This window comes from Diorhabda sublineata, chromosome 2 (genome assembly GCF_026230105.1).
Source record: "Diorhabda sublineata isolate icDioSubl1.1 chromosome 2, icDioSubl1.1, whole genome shotgun sequence".
NCBI lineage: Eukaryota > Metazoa > Arthropoda > Insecta > Coleoptera > Chrysomelidae > Diorhabda > Diorhabda sublineata.
The window spans coordinates 30,027,537-30,049,438 of NC_079475.1; the positions used below are offsets into that span (position 1 = coordinate 30,027,537).

Genomic DNA, 21,902 nt, shown 5'->3' on the forward strand with positions numbered 1-21,902 from the left:
AAATAATACAAAAAACAAAGTTAATAGTCAAACCCTAATGAAAATTTGTATGCGTGAACTCAACATTTACAAGGTAACAAAGTACGAGCTGTAGATATTAAATATCTAAGTAGCATGAAAGGGGTTACAAGAAAAAACAAAATAAAAAAACATGTAATAGAAGATCTGGGTATATAATCAATAATGATAGCAATTGAGTTACTTTGATGACTTGATAAATTACATGTGAATGAATACTATTCTAAAAATGTGTTTTGGGGTACATAATAACACATAAACGGCATGGTTTTCGTTACTACCAATTGAACTTTCTATAATTTGAAAACCGTGTTTTCATTGACTGAAATGCAGTTTTACCAAACTTAAAATTATTTGAGACAAATTTTATTATTCTATTGTACCGATGAAAATTAATATCAATGGTGAAAAGATTTCCTGACTAGATGTTTTTATTCAACGGTCAAATCCAAAATTAATAATGGTAAATCACAAATTACCGTCTAACCGAGGCCGAAACTGATTTTAAACAAACAAAAAAACAATTAAGGCAATAAAATAAAAAATAATAATGTGTTACGGGCAGGCGCTACAAAATTATCCTGTCTACAGATACAACGGATCGATTAGAACGTCACAGTTGTCATTTCGGTCAATGGTAATTGCAGGCCGGTGAAAAATTAGACGAAACTGGAGCCCCAAGAGATCTATTGTACCGACTATACAGGTACGTGTTAAGACGTCAACGAAGACCTACGTCAATGTGCCTCATTTGTCTAACGACCAAGGCAAATTTTAGCGTATATTTTCTAACAATGGAGAAGAAAAACGTAAACAAATGTTTAAGATAGGTTTATGTAACATCCACACAATGCAGCTAATTTTAAGCTTATCTTAAACGATAAACAGTAGCATGATAAGGAGAATTTTGCAGAGAAATTAAAAACCTGTCAGATAATAAAGAAAAGAAACGTTTATACCCGGTGGTCGAATGAGGATACAAACGATTGTATCTAGAAAATTAGAAATTAATCGTCATAAAGACGCATTAGGAATTAATCTGAGTAAATTGACTGGAAAAAGTCTGTAGAAATTATTTTCAGATATCAAAGATTATCTGGAACTACAACCATTTTCATTCGAATAGTTTTGTTTCCAAATTTATTTAATATGCTATGATTTTTGAACAGATATTTCAATGAACGTTGAAAAACGCGTTTATTACTTTCACAAACCCATATTTATCAAGAAATCAACAGATCAAAAATAGCGACAGACATTGACTGGACGAGAAAGAAGTATTTCCTTACTAATCCGATTCTCAGCTATCTCCTGTTTGGTCTTCTGTCAATGGGATCAATAGAATATACCACCAACAACGAGAGACATGCTGAGACATAAAAATATGAATACAGAAGGTCCTTCGTAGTATGTCATATTGTAACTGATATAATGTCCACTAATGAGCTCTGGAATGTATTGGTTGTAATGGTTTGAACAGTTGAGGTGGCATTAATATATCACTACTTTTTTATTTGAATAAGTTTTACAATAAAATCGTGAAAAACGATCTGAGGGATGGAAGTCACCACAAAACACATAAATATATTTTTGCCTTGAAGTAGCATATTTTAAACGAGAGCTACCAAATTTTAAGCTCCTTTCTTTTCAATAAATTGTTATAAAGAATTATTATGATGACTCTTCTTCTTGAATATTAACCGTCATTAACTGGTATCCGCAGTCTAAGCACGTCAAAAACGGTTACACTAGAAAACACGGAAAAGTCCTACTCGTAGAAGGAAAAAAGCAAATTATAGTGTTAGACCATTTTACGTAATCATAACAGCATGAACAAGCTTCTTTACGAATGGGTCCTGCGGAATTGAAACAATAACAAGTTGATTTATAACGTTGTTTAGGTATAATAGCAATTTTTGCTTCGATATTTCACCATTGATGAAACCTATATTCACTTATACACACGTGATTCAGAATGGTAGTCATCTGAGTGGATTGGTCGTCCTAAACGATCAAAAACTCAACAATCTGCTAGCACGGTTTTGACCTTTGCATAAACACGGCATATTTTTTATAGACTTTTAAAAAGAAAAGAAGACGATAAACAAGTGATAATTACTATTACTGGACTTTTTCGGAGCAATTGAACAAAATCAACCAAGGCATGGTCAAATTTAGTTTTCGTATTGCTTCCGCACCCACCATATTATCTAGATGTGGCTCTCACAAACTACTGACTCTTTATATTAAAAAAGAAATATCAATCGAACGAGAAAATCGCCTGAATAGGAACCTATTTTGAGAACAAAATAGAATTGTATTATTTAAATCTTTAAAATTCTTTTTAAGTTTAAGATGTAAGTTACACCTCCTGTCGATCTCGAAATCTGAAAATATATTTAATAGTCTTCTTTTAACCAGTTTAGAATTAATTTCATTATAACAATAAACGGACATGCTGTATAGTAAATATTGTAATGCAAATATGAAAAGTTTCCTCGGTAAAAAACATTTATCATGTCCTTGACAATCTATTATAATATGGGTACGATCACACAAACGCCGCCGAATAAAAACTCTTATTTTTCTCATCACATTCACACGAAAACTGTATACCTATATGTGTTTCGTTCGCCTGTTCTTATGAAACGTGGGTAATTTTCAAAGCATATTTCTGCATAGGTAAATACCGTAGCTCGAGCTTTGGAGCACACAGTTGGTTCAGTTTGTTGGTAGTTATTCTTTCAATTTTTACGACAAACACGCACATCAAACATAAATAACATTTTACCATCAATGGACTGAACGTGATGTCTTGCATCGAATTCTTGGACACTCAAATGAATGCAGGTGTCAAAAGAATTGTCCCGGTACAATGGCAGAGGCGGATTGGAAGTTGCATAAATTCTTAGAAGTAAAATATCGCTACAATAAACTTGTAAATGAGTAAATGAATTATTCGATCTGTGGAAATTGCATACAAACAGTAATTAAATATTTATTGGCAGTTAGGTGCAAAAAGATGGGAGCGCGAAAGATTTATTACCGTAATAATATTATTTATTAAATATAGAATTGTCACTATTTATATTAGAAATTACAGAATAGAATTTTATTGATAAAAATTTATCCATCTCTCCTTTAAAAATACTAAATATGCTTCATTAACACCAAAATATTTTTTCTATGTTAACGAAAGATGTTTTTTAAATTATAAAAAATATACTCTGAACTAACTTTTTTGGCAATAATTTGTTGAGTTGAGTAGTTGCAGTAATCAATGAGAATATTTTTTCAATTATAACGAATCTATTTATGTTAATGGTACGTTATACATGACAGAAACACTTTCATCGACATTAGGTTGATGTTCAAAGTTAACAATCATAAAAATACTTAGAGAAAATAGAGTGCCCACTCCTCCGTAACCAAATATATCTCATCAGGAACACTTCCTGGATAGTGGAAAATAAACATTGATAAGAACTTTACCCACTATACTAAATGAGAAGGAAGACCAGGAAAAGGAATAAACCACCAAAGCTCATTGGAGAACTACCCTTAAAAAGTTTATAGATCGTATAAATACCATCCAAAGAGTTTGTGTTTTTGAAACTGTTGGTGATATTCATACTAAATACACGGTTTACATCACCACTACACCAACACTCACAATTACACTATCTGATGCGCGTTTCGATACCCAAGTTATCGTCTTCAGAGACTTAAGTTCAGTATGAACAACCAAAAGAAATGAAGCCGAAGTATTTTGAGCGGTTTTGAACACTCGAACGCTCATCGCTAGCCTTCGAGCATTTTATATACACAAAAACCATTAACGAATACATAAAAATTAACCCTGGAAGAAATTATAAGAAATGACCACTTCAATTCACTTTGATAGTCAGACAGTTTCCAACGTACTAAGCCATTGACTCACAACTGATTGGAGGAAACCTGGTGAAATAGCCAAGAAATAAAAAAATTAAATTCATAGTATAAAATTAAAGTATTAAGATTTCAATAAGAATTTGAATTTAATACAAGGGTACATTACCTAAATAAATACCGTTTTTTTTCCATAATCTGAATTGACATTAATTTTTAATAATTAATAGATTAATTTGGTGTTTAATATCTATCTATTAACAGGGAAGAAACAATAATCAATTAAGCAAATTTGGGACGAGTCAAATCATTGTTCAACATGAGGCAGGTTTTTCCTCAAGGATATCGCGATACATAATTATCTTTGATAGAGAGATTAGACTACGAAGGGCCATCAACACCGAAGGATGTTATCTGCTTGACTCAGACGAACAGAAGAGCAAAAGTGTATACGCTTATTAGAACCTACAGACTGTCTGAAATTCAACAGAGGTATACAATGTGCTCAGTATATCGCTGACTTCGCTCTTTTGGTCTGCAATCTTATAGTAGAGGGTTAATTCCACTTTCAACGAATAAAGCCCACCGCTGCTCTCGGAGTAGAGTAATGCAATGATGGAATAGAATGTTATTTTCGAACAAGTTTAGATTTTTTATAGGCTTGTATGAGAAAGCAATATGCTTAGGAAAGTGAGCCTGCATATACCATAGGTCCAATAGTTTCGTGTGCTATAGCAGTATATCACTTAACTGATCATGTTAATAGGGTTTTGAAATCAGTTGCTCTACTAACTTACTGGCATTGGATAATTTACTTTCTCTAATGCCCGTCTTTAAATAGCAGCTGTCATATTACAATACTTAAAAGACTTTGCCACAATTATCAAATGCAGTACAAACATCCTGGGATCATTTTCCCTAGAATTCAATTGATTCTCTCATTGAAAGCATATTCAGACGAGTGATAAATTCGCAATTTCTTTAAGTTTGGGATAATTTTGTCTGTACATATTGATTGTTTATGTTCATCAGGTTGTATTAAGTATGTACACAAAATTCTATTTTAATAAATTGTACTTTATGAAGCACTATTTTTCCTAATTCAGTGTATTTTTGAAGTTATAAGTAAAGCCATCTTGCATAATTATGAATGCAACTGTATACCGTAAATAATATTGAGTCGAATATATTTAAAGTGTATATTTTTAATGATTGTGTATGTGAAATAACTGCAATAAACTACAACATTCTCAAACAGTGTTATTTATAATTATCGAGTTAAAAATAAATCTGACAAATATGTTATATCATAATTAGATACTTCAAATCCTATACTTAATAAACTAAAAATGAAATTAGACAGCTTCATTATCGGTATTTATGTGCATCGGAGAAACAATACAAGACATAGATCTGGAGAATGGAACATAAAATACTTCAAGGAATATAAATACTTAAGAATGCAAAATAATACACACACAGCAATTAAAGAGAAATATACAGGACAAATAGAAAAGCGAAGTGTGGCAGATAAAACAATCAACAGGAAAAATGTTAATGACGAATGGAATGGATTTCTGGGGATGAGCAGCGGGAAAATCCAGAAGGGATAGGATAAGAAATAACAGAATGAGGGAGATAATGGGAGTCAGACACACACTAATCGATGACATTAAGACCAAACAACTAATATGGTATTGCCATGTACAAAAAATGCCAGAGAACAGAATACCTGAACAGGTCCTAAAGTAAACACCACAAGGGAAAAGGACAAGACCACGGAGAAGATGGAGAGAGCGCATAGGTAAAGAAGTACAGGAAAGAGAACTAACGAAAGACCTAAGGCAGGATAGAGACGGTTGTAGTAGCCGGTAGTCGTCGGAAAGTGAGAAACATCAGACGAAGTGTCTAGAGCCCAACAGAAATTTCGTTGAGTAGTAAAAATAATTTGGTTCAAAAACCTGCGTTTCTTTCATAAAGATCTCATGGACCCGCTCTCGTAAATTTAATTTTTCATGACTCAAGTACCAAAGTATAACAAAGTAAAACATTAGAAAAAAATTTGAGTGTCATAAATATTGAAAGAGTTAATTATTATAAATACTATATGGACCATTCGTTTTCTAGAGTCCGTCTCTGAATATACCATACGTTCAAAACGGTTCGGACATGTTAAAAATGTCCCGAACATCGTATTTATCGCGAATTTTGTTGAATTATCATTCCGAACGTGTCGGTAATTAACTCAAAATATTTGTATAAGGTAGCCACGAGGTTTCGACTTGTGGTTTCATATTAGCATTAATTATTAATGAATGATGACGGAAAATTATTATACTAAAAATTATGAAGATGTGCGTGGTGAACGAACTTCTACATTTAATTTATTCATAAAAACCGCATGCACCTGGTGCAACAAATATCGGACCTAACCATATAAGTATGATTATATCAATTTATGATATTCCGGATTAATTTATCATTTATTTTCTATCCAAAATTGTCAAATCTCTATGTAAGGAAAAGAAGTAACAATTAATTTAAATTATTAATAACTACATTGTGATTTATGAAAGAGTTACAAATTTTGTTTAAATTGTTTATGTCATTATTTATCGATTTTTGAAAATCATTTTTATTCCTTCTACCCAAACGTTTTTAGAAATGTTTTCGACAAAGTTACTCCGGGTATTTGTACTCTTTTGTGAATATATTAGCCTCTTTATTTTTTGTGATTCCCAAGTCACTAAAAATCCAGACGAGATAGACTATTTTTCTTGTCTATTATTTTCTACTATATTATACTGTATCTACTTTGAGTCGGTGGCATTGGAATTCGCTAATTTCTTTTTAGATTTATTTAAAATATTTCCGAATTTCAAACTGATGTACTGAACTAATGAGAATACAAAGCTTGTAAGAATGTTATTGTTTTCATAAATCTTGACAATTTGTTTAGTATTGTGTGTTTAAGCGCTTCATCTTATTTACAATAATAATTTCAAATAGGTGTCACTAATCTGTGCGTAATAAATTCTTGCCGCGACTTACTCTGTCAAGGTAAGAATGCACCTGTCCTTAGCAACTATTTCCCCAGTCAAACAGAAATTAGTTTTTGGCATTTAACATGAAGTGTATTCATAGTTTCAGAAATGCTAAATTCACAATTGTTGTGTATAATTTTTCTATCATTATACTTTTTTACATTTATTTTCATATATAAGTGATTTAGATTTTAGGTATATTTCAATGAATAAAGTATTTTTAAATTGAAATCATAATGATAACTATAAATATAAGAATACAACCGTTTTTATGCATATAAAAAATTTTTCATCTTCAACTGTTTAATTTGAAGTTTTAATGTAGGAAAAAGATTCAATTCAAATTATTTTAATCCCAATCATTTAAAACAGGATTATTAATGTTGTTTAAACTGTTTCGATCTTTTTTATCAGTGATGGATTCTAAAACTTATTGTATATGGATCACAAAAATTCTTGGGCCCCCTCATGTCGAAATGAAACACTAATATAAATGAGATGTACGAGAAATATGGAACAAAGCGCCCCACGCTTTTTTCCTAATAATACTGGTATTTTCTATTCATTTTTTTAAAGTTAATTTTAAAATTATTTCCAGCTTTTTAATTTGATTTGTTTCAAAATCACGTTTTTCAGTTTTTTTAAACCATATTTATTTTCCGCTTTTTAGTTTCACATGCTATGATAGCATGTTTTTTGGTTTTTTAAACTTTATTTCTTTTCCACTTTTTAATGCGATTTATTGCCAAACATAAATTTTCTCTTCAAGCTCTAGTCATTAGTATTGTAAATCTCCGACAGAGGGTGCACGGAAGTAGAATTTATCTCGAACAACATAATAAAATTTAAGGTGTTAAATACTAAAATAATACTGATGTAGGTGGTATAGTAAATCTACAACAAGGAATAGAGGTATAGTATATCTATACTGCGCTAAAGAATCAAATGATTACGACAATATACTCGCCAGAAAAAAAAACACATACTTTTTATTGGTGCCTGTCGGAAGACAAAATTTTGGTTCCGCCGGATCCAAAAAATGTTTGGATATCATGAACACTTCTTTATTGGTTCTCTTATACGGCACTGCAGCCTCAGAAAATTCCTAATGAGAATAGGTCAAGTAAAAACCGATTTGCAATCAAACTGACGGTTTCCTAGGCTATCATTAATTTCTGTTAGAATAAGAGAGTTGCCTAGGTAATAGCCATAGTAAACTAAAGTGATTGTGAACTATACCAGGACCTGATACCTTACAGATTTAAAGCACAAAATGAAAATTTTGAATTATAGCTTCCGTAACATTGATTGTAAAAATATTAACTAATATCTTGATCAAACAATGGAATTTCGACGTGGATTAAACCAACTGCAGTTTGTCGATCAGCTTGCTACGACTTTTGGCGATGAGCAACCGCTTCTCGCTGGTGTTCCGAATTCAATTTGGTCGCACTTCCATACAGGATGAATTTCGTGAAGTTAGTCCAAAATCGGCTGTTGTGCCAGAAAACACCGATGCTGTGCGTAAACTTATATTGCAAGATCAACATGTGACATATCGTGAGATTGAGGCATTAGTTCCATTTGTTCTACTTGCAAACGTTCAATATTGCATTAACATTAAACAGCTCGTGTCGATTGGTGCAATGAAATGATAAAAAAATTCAATCGCGATGCCGTGATAAGCGACGAATCATGGATCTATGTATATGAACCCGAACATGAACAACAATCGGCTGTGTAAGTCTGTCAAGATGAGTCAAATCCAAAATTGTTCGCGCACGAAGCACTCCTTACCAAATTGTCAACTGGACATGTCATCACCGTTCCATTAGAGCAACGTAGAACGGTTAATTTTGAATGGTACACCAGCATTTGTTTGCCAGAAGTGTCCGAAAAAACCAGGGAAACCGATAGTAGAACACGAATAATTCTCCATCACGTTATCGAATTGAAGGGAATCCGCCGCGAGACACCTCAATCGGAATAGAAAAAATGCTTCGACGATTGCACTTGCAAAAGTGTATCGATCTCAATGGAGAATATTTTGAAAAACAAAAATATCTCAAAAAGAGGTAGCAACTCTCGTAAAAATTGACATATATTCAAGAATATAAAGATATTTTTCGGAATTCTAATAAAATTTGTTTCTAGAAAGAGATCTCATTCACATTCGTTTGTATTAATATTATTCGTTAAATTAGCGGTAGGTAGGATACAACTCGACTTGTTAAAACACGTCTAGGTGTGTTTATCAATCAGGTTCTCCCCTTGAATAATGTATTCTTGAAAAAAATTTTGTGATTTCCAACGAAGTCATTAAGAAGGACATTTATATTATTGGAAACACTTATAATACTTCGGTAACTATTGACCTTGATAACAATTAGGTAGGTCAATAGCATGTTTTGTAGAAACACGTTCTCGAACGATGAATCAGAGGTGTTTTGACGAATGATTCGGAATTAACGCTACTTATTTTTATTGTTAAAAAAATATTACTCAAATATTAGTGTTAACTATTGAAAATCTTAGGTACCTTATTTCAAATGGTTGTTTATGTTATTTTTGTACTGTTTTCATAACTGTACTTCGTTCTCGTCATGCTTCTCACTCTGATAAGTGTAGTTGGTAGTTGGTCGTTCTTTCGTATAGATTAGATTAGAACAATTTGGTTGAAAAAGATTGATCGGAAACGTTATTATTGAATTTGATAGAAGAGGATGCGTTTTGTGGTCAAGTTTCAAATGGTTAGAAGATTTGAGGAAACCACCATAGTAAACATGGCATAACAGGAGAATATCTACAAGTCAAATCGAAAACTTTTTCGAAAACTTTTTCCGACAGTAGGTATTCACAAACACAACAGCTGCATTGGGCGTTAGGTAAAGTCTAAGAGAAGATTGGCTACTGTGCAGATAGTTACTTACAGATCACACAGATTAAGATTCGCGAGATAATGCAAACTCGAATGTCGATGGCTGGAAGATAATGTTGTTCGCAAATAAGATTCGAGTAAACCTAAAATCTCCTGGTAGTTGTGAAAGAGTGTTCCATAGATCCGAAGAAAAATGTTAGGATTGTACTATTTCTCCAAATAAGCCATTCCGTGATGTATGTTTTGGAGGGAATTTATTTTGAGGCACATACAGAGTTGATTCCTCTTCGCATGTACGAACGCCAAATCCTATTTGGGAATTATTATTCAAGATACCTCCATTTTCAGGTACAGTAATGCAAGGATTCGCATTGCAAACACTGTTATGGATTACTTAAATAAAATCAACATGCATATCTCAGATTGGCCACTGTGCATATCTGTCCCAAATCCAATAAAACAAGTTTAAAATAATAAATATATTAGTTTGGTATCTTATACTTGACCCAATGGACCGCCTGCAAGTGTTAGAGCGTATTGTTTTCTTAAAGAAGGAAAATAAATATAACAAGCAAATGAATGCAATATAATTTGCAATTAATTCTTCTATTAACTAATTGTCCCTAATATTAATTGATCAATCAATAAACTTAAAGTTTAGAATATTTTGGTATTTATGAAGCAATAGTTTTTGTCACCTCATTGGTAAAAAAATTGTAATTATTCTTAGATTCTATTTTTAGCAAGTTTTGTTTTTAGATTAATGTAGTTGACTGAAATGAAAATATTGTATCATTATACTCTGAAGCAGAAAAACATAACCCTATCAAAGAAAACTAATAATCAATTTCACAAAAGTAGCAACTACGTTTAAATTTATAAGCCGAATCAACATTTCAAACGCATTTTATAATCGATATTCCTTCTTACACCATTCCATACTCAAATTCCTCTTTTCAACAATTGACAGAAAACAAAATGAAATACTGCCTATTCATACTATTCCTTTTTTACTCAAAAGTAGAGATGCATAACTTATTGACAGGTTTTAGCGTCATCGTACACCTTCAGTACAAAGTTTATGCTCCCATGTACAGATTCTAATATGAACCTTGATTCCATCATGATTCAATTCTTTGAAGTATGACAATACTTAATACAAGTCGCTGTATGCTAGACAAAACAAAATTTTCTAAAAAAACAATTCTCTGATGATGATTTACACTTTTCTCCATAATTCGGACCACTACCATATTTTTGTAAGGAGCTAAATCCATATGGTGGAGATGTCTAATTACAAAAGTCGGTGTAAAACATTAAAGTTCAAATATTTCAAGTATTCAGTATACTTCGAAATATATAAATTACCTTTTTTTGCTCTTCTTGTTCAGTGTGTGGTTTACACTTCAACTCTTATTAGCGCCTGTCGAAAGTGTTTGATATAACACATTGTAAAAAAGCAATTATCGATACATTTTCCCAATTTTTTTCCATCTTAGGTGGTCATGAGTGAATTTATGGTCAAAAAATCAGTAACTAACGATTATTTCTTCAAAAATTCGCTAACTTTAACCTCTAGTTAGGACCACCTTAATTGCGACAACAAATTGGACTTGTTAAGCGGTAACATCAAAGCTTCAAACTCGCATTACAAATGATTTAGTGGAATTTGAAATTGAAATATCCAAGGAATCGTAAATAATGTTTGTTAAAAAGTAGATTCAAACAAACATCAGTTAAATAATGCGGCATTATAGATATGATTAGTTTTGAGAGACGTTCCTCTGTTATTTGTTCTAAGACCTCCTTTATAATTATCAGCAAATTTCGGTCTATAATCAAGTGAATGTACCGCGGGGGACTTTTTTTAGAGGTGGTCTTCTTGTTAGTAGAAAAAAGAAGCTGTTGTGGCAAAACGGTTATGTTGTTTGTTGGTTATTTTCTTGTTGAGTTGATAGATTAATAATCTCAAACACTGTTTCATTGCTTGTCTATAAATTCTTAAGTGAATGGGAAGGTATATTATAAATAAAAACATTCATTGACCACAGATATATGACAATACGAAAATAATTTTATAGAACTGTAACCTCTATTTATCATTCCTGAATCAAATAGTATGTTCAGACATTACATTTCGTTAGGTTAATATATTCCAATAAATATCCCAAATTCGCTTTATGTGAAACTGGCTACATATAATATTTATTAGTTTCACAGGAGAAGGAATACTATCACGAAGTTAAGTTTTGAAATTGAAAATAGTAATTATTTACTATTATTTATTAGAAAATTGAAGGAATCGAAGTATGAAATGTAATAAACTAAGAATGAAATAAGCCAATAACATTATCAATACATAAAAACATTCTAATATCAATAAATAGGTACCAGTTGCGGAAGGTACCGAACTATTTATAAAAGTCCAATATAATTATTTTTTTACTCTCATGAAGTTTAATGTTGTAATCTGAGATGAAGACAAACAGTGGACCTTCCATGTATGCTGTACCAGTTGTAGCATTTCAGTAATTCGGTACAAGAAAACAAGAAGTATGTCTTCTGTAGTTCTAATGGTATAGCGAGTACCCACCAACCATCTTATGATTGCTATTTTCGTTATACAAGGATTTCCTCAAAAAGAAGAGATGGAACATTCAAATGGCCAATATTTTATGAAAATTACAACTTTTAGAGAAAGAAATGTCGCGTTTTCCGCATTTTACAATATGGAAAATTCGTTATGTGTACAGCCATATGATATCGATGGTTTACTGGAGAATTAACGAAATATAGTTCAACAGCTCTGTATTAACATTATGGCAATTTAAAACCATCTATACCAGTTAACCAATCAATTTAAGGCCGCTTCACATGAGGTAAGACAACGTGTAAGAAAATGCATGCAATTTCTTTTTCAAAATATTTCATAGACGAATATTGCAAGCTGTTGCCATTAATGTAAATTCCATAAGAAAAAGTAAACAATTTCCTAATCTCTGGCTGCTTTGAAGTCTAATGGGCAGAGAAGATCGCCTAGGCGATGATGAGCTAAGCTCTGGCCGGATATACTCGTAATAAGGGCAAACATAAAATCAGTTTTAGAATTAGACGAGAAAACATACACAATTATATTTGAGAATGGATATAGAAACATTTGACAAACTCCCAAGAAAAATAAAACATAAGATAACTAAGAAATCCTAGACAAGAAACGTAATATCAGCAGATCAGAAACTCATTCCTTCCTAGAATTGCAACTTACACGTAATAGAAATGGCACCAAACCGATAATGTTGAAGTGAGAGATCTTGCATGAAACAATCAGCTGAACTTTATCTACGTATACTTTTGATTAAGAAATATTGTGTATTGTATTGGATTGCATGATGAATTGCATCGTGTTAAGCGACCTTTAGATAAGATAGATCTGCTGCAATTGGTAGATATGTGGTGACTTGAAAGTTATCGCAATTTTAGTGGGTGTTCAAGAAGGGTTTAGGATATATTATCGCAGTTACATAACGCCATGTTGAACAAGGGTTATTTTTATTAGGCGACAAATTGAAAAGTTGCTGGGCGATATTAATTTTATAGAAAAGTTTACTAGGCAAGAACTTAAATCTAGGGAGACTTTTGGGCCGCGTTTTATAGTTACGAACTATGAATACCTAGTTAATAAAATATTAGATTCCTAAAATCGTTTGGTTTTTCTATGTAAAAAGGAAGCACAAGAGGATATTGCACCCTATTGCACTCGAGTAGTTCGAGTAGTGCCTGTGTAGAGATGCCTGTGTATATTGATCTTTTACTTCTGTAGATTGTAGTGTCCGGGAAATACGTGCCTTGATTGCGGATTCCACAAGCTTGTGCTTCTCTTAAGAAATGAGTCTCGATAAATTGACGTTCTTGGTGCCTGCAGGCGAACTCGGTATTCATATTGCCAAATGTCATTAAATTATCTCCATTTACATTTGTCATTTATAAATATATATAACAAATACTAAACAACGGGACGTCTTCAAACTTATGTGCTGTATAGATTGTGTACTTTCTAATACAGTGGTATTTTTCAAGCAGCTACTGCCATCTCTACGTCAGACCAGGTACTTCTGGGACCATCCTCGTATATAACATCACTAAATATATATATGAAGCCTATAAAATTTCAATTTTCACTCCAAAATTAGTTATCTAATGTATCCTATTTGAATTTCAGTTAATGGATCGTGCCACCCACAATTTCTCACGTTGCTAGACATAAGCGAAAATGAATCACATGGGAAAGGTGCCAATGAAAACCAGACGCTATACATATCGTCTCATCTGTCATCTAGAATGAACTTTATGAGAATTTTCACCTATGTAGCTTCTAATATTAAAAATATTTCTATTGTTTATATTTTAAAACACGACAGGTTACTTCAATTGTATCTACCATAGATTAATAATTTCTCAGTCTTAAGGGTAGAGGTCACCATAAATCACACTCTTATATTTTTTCTTTGAGGTGCCATCTTTGAAACGACAGCTGTCAAAGTTTAAGCTCGTTTCCTCAAATATAATGTTTATTAGAATTTTTTGAAGTAATCCTTCTCTACCAATAGGAACAAGTGGACTTTGTTTTGAATAAAGACCGATTTTTAACCGATGTATCAAAATTTTGGCTTAAAATTTACTATCGTGATTATTGTCCAGAAAAATCAAGCTTCAATGAATGAAATGCGGAGTTCAAGAATCCATATTGCTCAACGATCAGGACGTTGAAAAGAGGCAAAGCGAAATTGAGAAAAAATTTATCATGATATTTGACATGAACATTTGATCATGAAAAACTTTAGCATACGTAGAAGGGGAAAAAACAATGATACGACCAAAATGTTTGACCAAGATAATGCACCGTCAATAAAAACAATGGTCTAATTCAATGAACTGAAGTAAATTAGAAAATTGTACGCTGAAAACAGAAACTTATTTTGAGGTAAATTCTAAGAAAATGACATAAAAAGGTTGGGAGAGAATTGGTCGGATTATATCACTCTCAACAAAAAAAAAAACGAACAAAACAAAATTTGGCTATAAACGTTTTTCTTTGCTAGACCAGGGACCATATCTTATCATTTCAAAGTATGGCTCAATACACGAAATGATATATTATTCTTTGTCGACGAATGACAATTTCTGTAGACATAATAGTAATTTAAAGTAGATAAGAAGGTTCTCAAAACACGCGGTATATACTATATTTAATTAGTATCTATGCTTTGAAAACATGAATACTGATATTAACATAACAAAAAATGGAAAAAAGAACTAATAATGTGTAATGGTTACAATAGTATATTTCTAGTTATTTCAACTGTAAAAACGAAAATTTGCTTTCGCATAAAATCAATTGTAGTGTTTACATTTGCTACTGCGGCTGCTACTACATAACATTGATTACTTACCGCAAAAATCGGAATACGTTATTGATAACACCATACGGTTCAAGAAATATCTTCCATCCAAACTAAAATAAGTATGCAATTACATACAACTTAATCGCGCATTCTATATAAAGATTACTAGCCTGCTCCGTTATTTACGCCTGCCCAAACATCTTGACAAAGTACCTCAAACTGATCATTACTAAATATAAATTTGATAATAGTGACCCCAAAATAAATGAATTGACATATATTGCTATTATTCTTTATTGTGAAATATTCTTTTAGTGATTAAAAAATTAATTAAATTTAGTGGAAAAATATATAAGTAAAATTAATCCTAAATATATATGATATATAATGAATTAAAAGTGTGTATTTTCCTGCGGAAATTGTAGTGCTCATTTAATTTAGTTATTGTGGCTTAAGTGAGATTTTAAATCAAATAGAAAATTAAAAACGAAAAAAAAAACATCTATTTCAAATTATGTTTCGGGTTTGGGGTAAGTATTTTAAAAATCAAAATTATGTCAGGAGATTGCGGATTCACTCACTTACAAACAACGAACCAAAGTGTAAAAAGAATATAAAATTATTAGATGAATGGAAAAGTAAAAGATATCAACAACAGATGCAATAGAGAACATTACTCGTATAACCTTCAGAAAATGTCGGTACACGGTACACGGCGTCCATTATGTGAGTTATCCATTTGAAATTGCAAAGTATATTGAGGGTAAACAGAGGGGTCGATTAAAAATCATTTGTGAAAGTGCATGCATCCATAAAGGTAATTAGTAAGAATAACGTAGCCAAGAAGAATTATATATTCAAGGAATACAGAAAGTTTTTCAGTGATGATTAAGTATTTACATGATATTCCGTATTGCTATATGACCTTCCAAAAAAATAAAAGGTCGAAGTTCTACTGTTACCGAAAATGATGTAATTAGTTATGTGGGTTTGGTGAGGCAGTACTTGTCATTGCGCCCCAATCAAATTGTTGGTATTAATATGACGGTTTAACGGAAAAGTGGCAAAATGACAACACTTTCGCTTTAGTAATTAGATTGTTAGTGTTTCTTTGCTTTTAAGTACCCATATGAATACGGTTGATTTTGAAACTCCGAGACAGTCAGTACCTACTCTAATCATGATATTTAAAATCGAGTTCTTGTACTTAACGGATAAAAATAGTTTTCTGCAAGGTGAGTGCCGCGATTGCTTGATGTTATTTACAAGCTGGCTCGTATTAAAATTTTCAACGAATTTTTGGATATCCTCAAACGTAATCCTACTAAATTTTTCTGACAATATGTCATACTCAACAAACAGAAATACAGTTGAAACAATAAGTGGGAATTATTATGCTGGTTTGCTGATACAATCGCTATTGTTGAAAAAAGTTTTTCGATCAAGTAAATACTCACTGTTGTGGAAAAATTAGCTAAACTACTTCTTCCACAATATTCAACTGATCTGACTTGATCCGATAATTTTCTATTGGATAATCGCTACGTTGAAGAGAGTTTATGTTGAAAAATAATTTTTTTTTCATCGAATAATGGACGTTGTACCAGTGAATTGAAAGGCAATAATTGTAGCCATCACATATTTCAGTACTATCAGTACTCTAATTATGAAGAGTACCCACTTGACTATTCCCATTCTATAATCTTGACCTTGACATTTGAATGAATTATAATATATTAAAATAAAAAAAATTATCAGAATGGTTAATTTCGTCGATTCCTGTAGGTATGCAGTAAATCACATAAATTCACATTTTTAACTAGAAATATCTGTGAGACTGACATCAGATGGGGAACGCCACACCACTACACGAGATACCGACCGAGGAGTCTTCCGGCGTCTAGCGTCTATTTCAAGCAAGGTCAGAGACGTCTAGACCGACGCGTCACATGCCAGCGACGCCTGGATGAAAGTGTGATGCACCCGAAAGCCGGTGCACTAGGCCTTGGTGCAGTTTAAGGAGATGCCGTCCGTGGAATTCCGCAATCGGTGCCGAATTGAGAATGGGCGAGATCTGATTTACAACCTCGGCGAAATGTACATTGTAAAATATATTGCGCAAAGATTAGAAATTGATGTTGACAGACTTGTCTGGCTGGCAAAAAATTCGAGGAGTTCGTTATGAATGAGTTGGGCTATTTATAACATAAATGGGTTAAAAAAAGAAACGGTAGAATGAACAGTGATGTCACGAAAACGAAACCAGGGTTGGCTGATTTGGAGAAATAACTTGCGTAAAATGAGTATTTGCGTATATACATATATTTGAATATGACCTTGACAAACCATTTTTAAGACGTTTTAACCCTTTAATTGCGGTATATAACGATGTATTGAAATTAGCTCTGGAGATCTATTATTGTTTGAATTAAAAAAAAAAGGAAATGTGTATGCAATTACGTTTAGTATTTGTAAGTTCATAATGATTTTTTTCTTCTACTAATTCAGCAATAGAGATATCTGTTATTTCGAAATGGTTTCATACAACAATGTTAATAAAGTGATTATGAGAAAAAAATCAACAAAGGAAAATAAATCATTTTTCATTAAACGCCAAATCAAGTATTGAATACACATATCTATATGAGGATGTGATATTGTTGATCAATAAAAGATAAAAAATAAAATCCAAATGTTATTAATAAACAGTATTTCAGAAACTGAGAGGAAAACCAAGGAAAGACAAAATGAAGAATAGATATGTAAAAAAAGAAAATATTAAAATCAAAAGCAAAAAATCCGTGCAGTGAATGTGATTAAAATGTGTAAAATCAAAATTAACGATTTTAACGTTAAAATCCATTTTGAGGTATGTGCAACTATAATACATTATATTCTGTTGATCTTTTGCTTTTTACCTAATAAACTTTCAACAACGTACATAATTAAAATCCCGAGCTGCATAATCTTCCGTCACGAGTTGTCTAATCTTCATGACAACCACGATCACGAATTGGCACATTCTAACAGAAGTTAAAATCTTATGGCGGGTAAATCACGAGTTGGCGCACGCCCATTATTTGATAAGCTTAAGAGGTACATCTAGAAAAAAATATTCTAGGTATACACACCTTGATTTCTATTATTATTGCAGCCAAAATTGTTTTGTAATTTTCAAGTTGCACTTTCAACGTATGAACATTAAAATAGCGGCTCCAAAGATAAATTGATATCTATGGTCACTACTATAATTGTAAAAGAATGAACGAAACTATTATTCATATTTGAATAACAACTTAAATTATTTTACGAAGTCACGAAATAAGAGCAAGTTCAAACCGCCATTTGGTTCTGCTAATTATCATACATACTTAAAATTAACTAAATAATAAAAAAGTTCACAGCTACTGCTACTGCAAAATGTTTACTTGGACTAAATAATAAAAATATGCGCGATTTTTACAGATTAATGGTGTTCTATCACTCCCTACCGTAATCGGGCCTAATCCTCACAGATAGCACTTAGACCCTCCACAACAGTTTCTCAAAAATATCACTGGCTCTCGTACTACATGTTTAATGCGTGCATTTATTTTAAAAAAAGGATGATGATCCTAATTTTGATCCTTTTAGCATGCCAAATTGGTACCTAGAAGTTTGAAAAAGAAGCTCACAACAATAAGATTTGAGCTAGTTGAAGGTGTAAAAGAAAAAGCGCCACGTAGAATGAAGGATTTGTGAGAATAAGACTTTGGACATAAAATTTTCTAAGGATAGAGAAGAGGTATATACTAAAATTAAAATATTTATCAGCATCAGTTTTAATATATTAACCTCAATGAAGACTGACTGAACAGAGTAAATAATTTTTTAGTTGTAAATTAAAGTTTCAGAAATACTTATATATTAATGATTAAGTTGTTTTTTGATAAAACTAACACAATGTTTTTTTATAAACACTTTTCCTTTCATTTGTCGTCACAACATAACCATTAATTTTTAATCAAAAAAACAGTAAATTTAATCTCGTGTTCTTTGAAAAGACATAATGGCGACAAAACTGTCTTAATATGTCTCTAACTGTGTAATTTTTCACAACGAACGTTTTTTAATGGTGATAAATACAGACGCAAGTATTTTTTTGATTGCAATAGCAAATTCCAAAGGGGCGACAACAGTACCGAACTAAGCATCTTCAAAACCTCTAGTAACGTTAAGTATTTAAAAAAAGTTATACTATTTAAGCACAAAGATAAATTTGAAAATGCGACAAATTAACATGTTGAAATGGGTAGAGGAAAAAGCATAAGAACTACAATTATTTATAGATGTTGAAAAACCCGAGAAATAAATATGAAAATCACATTAAGACAATGATTTCGAGCTTATATGTGTCAGTATACATTAAAACATTAGAATATACAGTAATTTTTGAAGTTTATGTTGAAAAGACAATGGGAAAAGTAAATGTAATGTTGAAAAAATATGAATATGAATATTATTTTTTCAATATGAAACACTCATTGGGTATTTTATTACATTACATAATCTGATCGAATTGGACCAATGAGCAGTTTTATTCTAACCTAAATTGATACGTTTAAAGTCTTAAAAATGAGGTAAACTCAGTAGTGTTTCTTAGGTTCTGGTTGGTTACGTTAAACTTAACACTTAAAAATGCATATTGTAATGCTTTCAACATTTTTACTCCACTAACTTAAATCGTTTGGTCCTTTCAAGTCTTTTTTCTATTTCTGTGTTGTCCAGCAGCTGGATTGCTTGGACGTTCACGTGTTAAAGAAGGATTTTTTCCCAGTCTTTTGGTAAAATTGATAATAACTTGTTCAATAGTTTGTATCTGCAGCTTATGAAAGATTCAAACTTCTTCTTTCATATGCAAGTTATCCAGTGGGACTCCACATCGATTATTATACCCGGGTATTTTGCTGAAAATGATACTATTAATATTTACTGGTGGACGTATAGATTTCGCTTCTTTTAGACTGATTTTATATTTCGGTTATTTATTCTGTAGACAGTTGTTTATAATTCTCAATTGCGTTTTCACTATTTTTTCCTATTGTTAATAGTCAACAAAAGTAGCAATAGTATTATGTTCTAGTTGTGGTGTCATAGATATACAGAAACGAACCCAATACACATGTGGTACACCACATTTAATTGATTTCAGTTCTCAATATGCTTCTTGTTTTATTCTAAAAAATCTCATAGCAAAGGAAGGATTGTGAAATTTCAGAGTATGTTTTCGGCAAGTAGGATTTAATCCGATATTACAAATAACGTTCTTCTTAGTATAAAAGGTAATTGATAATAACGGAAAGAAACAAGAAGAGATAAAAATAATGTTAAAATTTCAAATAAATTTTTGTTAGATTTACCTTTGTTTCCAAGTGTACGTGAAAATAACATAAGGAATAAAATATCAGTTATAAACGAGGAAATTCTTATATTTCAAACACAGATGGAAATGTGGATTTGCGAATTTTTAGACACTATCATGTTATGCTATAAATGTTATGATCAAAGAAAAGATGTCTCCGTTTGCTTTATACACTATTAAAAAGTTACTGACTGACTCCATTCGGCATAACTTAGTGTTTGACATCCTAAAGGATGTTGATATCGATAATAAAGACATCAGGATCATACAAAAGCTGTATGAAGTGCAAACCGCGGATCTGAGAACTAGCGGCTCTCTAACTACGGAACACCTTCAGATACTTAGGAGAGTTCGACGGGGATGCATACTCTCCCCATGCTATTTAACATATACGTAGAACGAATTTTTCAGCTGGCATTAAAAGACCATCAAAAAGGCATTAAAGTAAATGGAACTCTCATAAATATTATTAGATATGCCGACGATACTGCGATATTAGCCGACAATGTAGAAGCATACAAGAACTAGGAACCAGGACTCACAATAAACGTGCATAAAACCAAACTAATGGTCATAAGCAGACAACAACACGGCGAAGCTCAATTACTTATAATGGGTAATGGAAATAACGCAGAGAGGGTCAATAAATTTAAATACCTTTGATGTATGTTAAATGAAAAATGGGATTGCGCCGAGGAAGTTGAAACTCGGATAGCAATTGCAAAAACAGCTTTTACAAAGTATGATAAGTTCCTAATCTGCCGAGAAGTCCCCCTAAGCCTTAGATGTTATATTTGGCGAATCCTTTTGCATGGTGTGGAGACGTGGTCCCTGAAAGTAAGATTTTAAACAGACTAGAAGCAATGAAAATGTGGCTGTTACGCAGACTTCTGTAGATCCCATGGACCGAGCACATGACGAATGAAGAAGTACTGAGGAGAGCGGGTGTGGAAAGAAAACTGATAGCGGTAATTAAACAAGGAAAAGTATCTTATTTGGGACACATTCTGCGAGGACCGAGATATTCACCCCTCAAGCTCATACTGACGGGAAAGATCGGCGGAAGGAGAGGACCAGGGCGTAAAACTGGTGTGGCATTCAGGGTGCGGCAACAATATTTCGTCGTGCAGAAGAGGGATGTCTTCAGATAATAGATTATAAGTTTTGGACAAGAGAACACCTACACGCTGTAAAGTATATGACACTTGAAGAAGAAGACACTATCCTATTTTTAGATATCCGCATTACGTCGGACTTTTTACTTTATTTTT

The 21,902-nt window shown here is 32.2% G+C and overlaps 1 protein-coding gene across 5 annotated transcripts in view; it reads right to left on the bottom strand.

Annotated features, from left to right (window-relative positions):
- Positions 1-21,902, bottom strand: part of LOC130452825 (protein spitz-like) — a 486,395-nt gene that overhangs the window by 51,555 nt on the left and 412,938 nt on the right. The window contains exon 1 of one of the 5 annotated variants that reach the window (XM_056792293.1): positions 15,279-15,394. The exons of the other annotated variants lie outside the window; for them this stretch is intronic. Within the exon in view, the coding sequence (XP_056648271.1) occupies positions 15,279-15,312 (34 nt within the window). The 5' untranslated portion in view covers positions 15,313-15,394. Of the gene's footprint in view, positions 1-15,278; positions 15,395-21,902 lie in introns of those variants that run through there. 5 annotated transcript variants of the gene reach the window in all.